Genomic DNA, 6,549 nt, shown 5'->3' on the forward strand with positions numbered 1-6,549 from the left:
CCTACTCGGTACCCCCTGCATGTCTTACAACCCCACCACCACCACACACACATCCCCTCCCCCCCCCCCCGCCCCCCCGCCGCAAGGCAAGCCCCACAGAAGTTCCTGCTTCTTCACTTCCTCTTCTGCTCAGCCAAGGGGATGCCTTGCAAAGAGGACCCTTGATAGCTGGTCTGAGCCCATGTTCCCTTCAGGTCCTTTCTATGTCCTGAGGCACAGGGGTGTCCAGAGGCTGGGCCAGGACCCGTGCACACTGCAAACCTTCCTCCACTAGCTGCCTGAGCAATGCATGTTGTGGAGAGGGCCACCAGGCAAGGGCCTGAGAGGACCTCTAGTAGCTGTGAGCAGCCCCTGGTCAGCAGCTGAGTGAGAAAATGCAAGGAAATAAACTCTACCCAGGACCTGAGGGAGCCTGGCTGCAAATCATCCCTTCGTCAAACCCCCGGATAGGGATGCACTCAGTCAAAACCTAGATTTCAGCCTCATGAGACCCTGAGCAGAGGATTCAGCCAACCTGTGTCTGTCTAAACTCCTACCTACTGAAAATGTGGGATAGTGAGTTTGCATTACATTCAGCTGCTAGTTTGTATAATTTGTTATGCAGTAACAGAAAACCAATCCAACGCCCAATAAAGTGATTTTTTAAATGGTATTAATACATAAGACATTAACTATGAGACCTGTCCTCACTTCAGGCTGGCCAGCATGCTTTTAGGAACAGGAAACCACTCAATGGAGTGGTTCTGTGCTTTTCTAGGGTGACCATTGTCTAGTCTGTGCTTATAAATGAGCAAGGCCGGGAGATCCAGCTGAGTGATCTCGGTGACTCCAGGTCTCACCTGAAGATGCTTTTGCTTAGCTCTGCTGCCCCTGTACTATCATCAGTCATGTCCTGCTCTTCATGACCCCGTGGACTGTAGCCCGCCAGGCTCCTCTGTCCATGGGATTCTCCAGGCAAGAATACTGGAGTGGGTTGCTATTTCCTTTGCTCTGGCCCATGTCCAGTCTCAGAAACTTGTCTGGATATGTTGACGCAGAAAGAGGCAGAGCTCAGGCAGTAGATGGAAGCCCGTGAGAGTAAGGGAAGCAACTGCGTGTAGGGAGTGCGTGGGTGGGATCTGGAGCCAGCTGCTTGGGGTGGAATCTCAGCTCCACTGCTTATAACGTGTGTGATTTAACCTCTGGGAGCCTCATCTGTGCACATGATAACAGTCAGGACCTCATAGGGTTGTGAAAATGAACTCAGGTAACGGAAGTAAAGCACCCAGCACCATGCCTGGGATATAAAAATGCTCACTAATATGAGGGGTAGACCTGGAAAAAATCAAAACAGGCTCCCAGGGGCTGGGCGAGCCTCACTTTTGGAATGGAAGCCCTCTGATGAAGGAAGGAGGATAAGCTGAGCTCCAGAGCAGGGGCGAGCACAGAGTCAGTGGACCCGGCCTTGTACTAACTGGTCCAAACCATCCCCACCCCCGCAGCCTTCGTCCGTTAAATCCCTGCGCGCTGAGCGCCTGCCACGCACCTCGCTGGACCTCGAATTAGACCTGCAGGCCACCAGGACCTGGCACAGCCAGCTGACTCAGGAGATCTCGGTGCTGAAGGAGCTCAAGGAGCAGCTGGAACAAGCCAAGAGCCACGGGGAGAAGGAGCTGCCGCAGTGGGTGCGGGAGGACGAGCGCTTCCGCCTGCTGCTAAGGATGCTGGAGAAGCGGGTGGGTGGCGAACCGCGGGAACACAGGGCGTGCCGCTGCAAGGGAGGGCGGCGAGGGCCCTGAACGGGTCCGCAGTTCTGTGACTCACTGAGAGTGCTCCCAGAGCCCCTCAAGCTCATCAGCCAAAGGAAGCCAGCAATCCCTCCCCCAGGAAACTTGATTCACTGTTTACTGGCTGCCAGGTCCTTTTGCTGCATTCCCGTGTATGTGTGCAAGCCCTTATTACTCGCACATTTATTCCAGCAGCTGGTCCTTCATCAGGCATATTGGGGGGGGGCACTTTATCTACGCTGGGGCACACACTTGCACAGAGTAAATAAAAATGCTGACCTGCCCTCGTGCCTGCCTACCCAGTCCCACAGAGCACGTTTCTCCAAAGGGGAGAGGAGTGGGTCCTGGCCGGGTTTTATCCTGATGAAGACGCCTGAGGATACAAGCCTGCTGGCGTCTCATCCGTAGCGTAGTGAGCTGGGGAGATCTCAGCGTTGCTCAAGAAAAAAGATACAACCACAAAGGGGCCAGAGCATAGGATGAGTTGAATTTGGGTGGCTGCTGCTTTCACACGTGTGTATTTGGGAAGGTCTCACACTGCATGAGACGCCCCCACCCCCAGCCTCCAAAGCCAGCTGTTTTGGCTCCACCACCTAGAGGGGACTCCAGGAGTTGGTGATGGACAGGGAGGCCTGGCGTGCTGTGATTCATGGGGTCGCAAAGAGTCAGACATGACCGAGCGACTGAACTGAACTGACTGACCTAGAGGGGAGGAGGCCAGGCGAACTCCCAGGGAAAAAGGGAGTTGGAGAGGGGACCTAGACTTGGAGATGATGTGACTTGGAGCACCGTGAGAAGTCTTGGGTTGGAGAACAAAGCAGCAGGAGTTTGGAGTCTTTTATAGTCCTGGGGTTTAGCACATCTAGACTAGCAGATGTTGGGTGCACTTTTAGGGGGTATAGGTAACAGGCAGGCTCTAAAAGGCTAAAAAAAAAAAAAAAAAAAAAACACCAAACTGCTATTTGAGCTTCATTTAAAACAATTGGATGGGTAAAAATTTGTCTTTGACACCAGTGGGCTCTTAGCTAACAGATCCCAGACTGTGGTGAAGAAATAAAACACCATAGGGTTAACACACAGAGGCCATCTCTGACTCATTCCTTTCATACCTGCCAGGATGGCTGTCCATGGCAGAAATGACAAGCTTTTGCTAGTTTTCTGTGCACACAGCCAAGCAATGCAAGAGCACCTTCCAGAGGGTGCCTCACTGGATTGTTGGGAGGGCCATTAGCTAAAATTCCGACTCTCAATTAAGGTGATAACATAAAGCAGGAGGTGGTGCTGGGCTCCCTAGGTCTGGACTTGTGGGAGCCTCAAATTGACTCTAGTAAATCAGAAGTTCCCCAAACATTTCTTTCTTTCTTGTTTATTATATCAGAGTTATAATAACAGCATTAAGAGAAAACAGAAAATTAGAGAAAGTTTTAAGGAAGAGAAGGAACTAAATATGTCTCTAATGGTAGCTGTCTATTACATTTATCTTGGAGCTTCCTAGTAGCCAAGGCAAAAAGAGGTAAGCAAACAAGTATATATGTGTCCTGCCTTAAGAAAGCACCTACCAAGAAAACCTGACCTTTCAAATAGTTTTTTTTAATAGTAAATCTATGACTATCTGATGATGATTCTGATAAAGAATCATTTAAATGGTATAGCTTCATTAACCAAAATACTGTCTTCATGCTATGTTTTCAAGTATGTAGAACATAGATATTTGAGGGCTCTCTGGTTTGTTCTCTAAAGTGCTTCCTTAGGTTTGTGTCAAGAGGGAAGGATGTATTGTTCCTCAAACCGTTGACCATAATTGCACGATTCGAAATTGGGTTTCTACGATTTCTTAGTTGTTTGCCATTAAAGCAGTTTTCTAACATGCCTGAGGCTTCGTTTCCGCACCTGTAATATAGATTATTATAAAGCCTGCCTTCCTAAGTGGCCCCAAGGAGCAGTGAGGTGACACGCATTTTACCAGGTAGCCCTTGCTGCCTTACTTCTGACATGTGCACGTAGGTATTCAGTTCCCTGGCCCTGAAAACCTATCCTGTCTGACACATGTTGGGATCACTTCCCCTCATCATCATTCACAATAAAGAGGAACAGGAAGCATCATGATGCCTGTCCGGTGACCCTCAAACCTTTTAACCACAGTAGACTCCTCATTTATGCTAGAAGGGTCTCCATGGCTGACCCATTTCTAGAGACCCTAAGTACTCTCTACTACCTCATTCTGCCCTCCAGATGGACCGAGCAGAGCACAAGGGAGAGCTTCAGACAGACAAGATGATGAGGTCGGCCGCCAAGGACGTGCACAGGCTTCGAGGCCAGAGCTGTAAGGAGCCCCCGGAGGTGCAGTCTTTCAGGTCAGCAAGTGGGCGCCTGGGCAGCCGGCCTTTCCCTTCCCACCCTGCCCTCCCAGCCTCGGCCTCCTCTTCATCTCGATGCTCCCTGTCCGTACTCCCTGCTGTAGCAGAGCCCTAGCCCTCTGTAGCAGATGTTCGTCTTCTGCCGAGTCTTCCCCTGTGATCTGTGACCCCCATGGTGCTCCCCCCTGGCTGTCTTTATCGGTCCCCACACAACTCGACCTAATTTGTTAGATCCCTTTGTTTAATGGGTGAGCCACCTGCTCCGGCCTTTCCTGTTAGCATTCCCATCACCAGTAACTGCAGAGGATTGGTCGAGGGATAAATCAGCCTGGCAGTGGAAAATGCTTGCTGGGCCTCCCTAGCACTGCCTGCCACCTGCCGGGATCTCGGGGAGATTTCTTCTTGTCACCCTCGGACCCAGGCATGTCCTGGGCCTCCCCGTTCACAGAGGGTTTTGCATTTAGGTTTGTGCTCTCCTCTCGGAAAAGGTATTCATGTTTGTGTATGTGCTAAAATGCATCCCTTTGAGCAATTTAAAGATGTAAAATATACTGTCATTTGTCTAACCACACTTGGACATCTTTTTATTCTTAATCAGCAGAGAATCTAAAACAGACCACCAGTGGAAATGGCCAAGGGCCCTTTGAGACTTCAGAGGCCCCTGATTGGAACTGGAGGTGGTTGTTCCTGCTGATGTTCCCCCAAGGCAGAGATTCTCAGCCAGGGGTGACTTGAGCCTCCGGGGAGGGTATTCGGCAGTGTCTAGGGACATTTTTGATTGTCAGAACCGGAGGAGGGCTGGCAGAGATGCTTCTGACGTTTTGTGGGTAGAGGCCAGGGATGCTACTAAAGACCCTACCTGCACAGGATTAGCCCCATAATGAAGAAATTATCCTGCCCATAATATCTATAAAGTGAGGTTGAAAAGCCCTGCTCTAAAGGGATGGCCTGGGACTGCCTAGGTGGTCCAGTGGTTAAAAGTCCACACTCCCACTGCAGGGGCCATGGATTCAATACCTGGTCAGGGAACTAAGATTCCACGTGCCTCATGGTGTGGATGGAAAAAAGGAAAGAGAAATACATAAAGGAATGGCCTTTTTTACAGGGAGAAGATGGCATTTTTCACGCGGCCTCGGATGAATATCCCGACCCTCTCTGCAGATGACGTCTAATCGCCAGAAAAGTATTTGTTTTGTCCCACTGATCACGCTGTGAACCTGGACTGTGGCTAAAGTTATTTATGTGGTGTTATATGAAGGTACCAAGTCACGAGTCCTCTAGCACTCTTGTCCATTTGAAGATAAACAGAATTTTTTAGTTTGGGTTCTATTATTATTAAAAAAAAAAAAAAAAAAGACAAAAAGACAAAAAAAAAAAACACAAAAAACCAGCATTACAATGACAAGATTGTATAGTTTGTATATTTAGGAATGTATTTTTGAGAAAGAAAATTTAAATGAACTAAAGCAGTATTAAGTTGCTGCTCTTCTTAAAGTTGTTTAGATTTTTTTTTTTTTGTACAGATCTACCTACTAGAGGTTTCACTGCAATAAGAAGTAATGTTTGAGGGACGGTAATCCTCAAAGGATGTCCTGAAGGTGTCACAGCACAGCTGACCTTTCCTACTTAACGTATTTTGTACAATGTTTTTAAAAAGATGCACGGGAACTGTGCAGGGATTCTGAGGTGCGTCCGTGAATCTTCACGAGCTGTGATGTGTTTTTATGTGGCCGCCTGACGTGGAGCGGGCAGCGTGGGGCTGGCTGGTGACGGGCCTGCCCACGCTGGTCTCATGCCCAGTGAAGCCACTGACACGAGTGAGGGAGGGCTGTGGAGAACACCCTTCAGTTTCATCTCCATCAATAAAGTGGCCTTTCTGAACAAACGTCCTCACTCGCTTTTTCTCCCCTACCCCTCCCTTCATCAGTGTTCCCCTGGTTTTTGAATCTCCGCTTCCCACTCATTCCCTCCCAACCCATCCCCAGGCCAGGAAAGTTGTGGGGGTTTTTTTCCTTTTTGTTCGCTCATGTGCTCATTAAAGGAGCAAATGTCTGCTGAGCGGGGACTGCTGCAGACATCAACGTGTGTGACTTCAACACTCAAGTCACAGAATCTCTTACTCCTTCCTTCCTCTGAAGTGAGCACTGCAGCTGTCTTCAGAGTAGGTCTCACTACCAGCCGCACCAGAATCTTGGGCCAGCAGACTTCCCTGGGGGTCCAATGCTTATGAATCCACCTTCCAATGCAGGGGACGCTGGTTCCATCCCATCCCTCAGAGCAACTAAACCCACGTGCCATAACTACTGAACCCAGGTGCCGCCAGTTGGAGAATCCATGCACCTCAACAAAAGACCTCTCACGAGACAATGAAGATCCCTCATGCTGCAACTAAGAACTGACACAGCCAAATAAGTAAACAAGTATAT

The 6,549-nt window shown here is 49.3% G+C and overlaps 1 protein-coding gene across 1 annotated transcript in view; it reads left to right on the top strand.

Annotated features, from left to right (window-relative positions):
* WWC1 (WW and C2 domain containing 1) overlaps nucleotides 1–5,295 on the top strand; it is a 154,533-nt gene extending 149,238 nt beyond the window's left edge. Inside the window, exons 21-23 of the mRNA XM_052643593.1 lie at nucleotides 1,482–1,715; nucleotides 3,999–4,120; nucleotides 5,229–5,295. Of these exons, the coding sequence (XP_052499553.1) occupies nucleotides 1,482–1,715; nucleotides 3,999–4,120; nucleotides 5,229–5,295 (423 nt within the window). The remainder of the gene's footprint in view (nucleotides 1–1,481; nucleotides 1,716–3,998; nucleotides 4,121–5,228) is intronic.
* Nucleotides 5,296–6,549: the final 1,254 nt, after the last annotated feature.

Source organism: Budorcas taxicolor, chromosome 7, assembly GCF_023091745.1.
Source record: "Budorcas taxicolor isolate Tak-1 chromosome 7, Takin1.1, whole genome shotgun sequence".
In the NCBI taxonomy this organism is placed as follows: Eukaryota; Metazoa; Chordata; class Mammalia; order Artiodactyla; family Bovidae; genus Budorcas; species Budorcas taxicolor.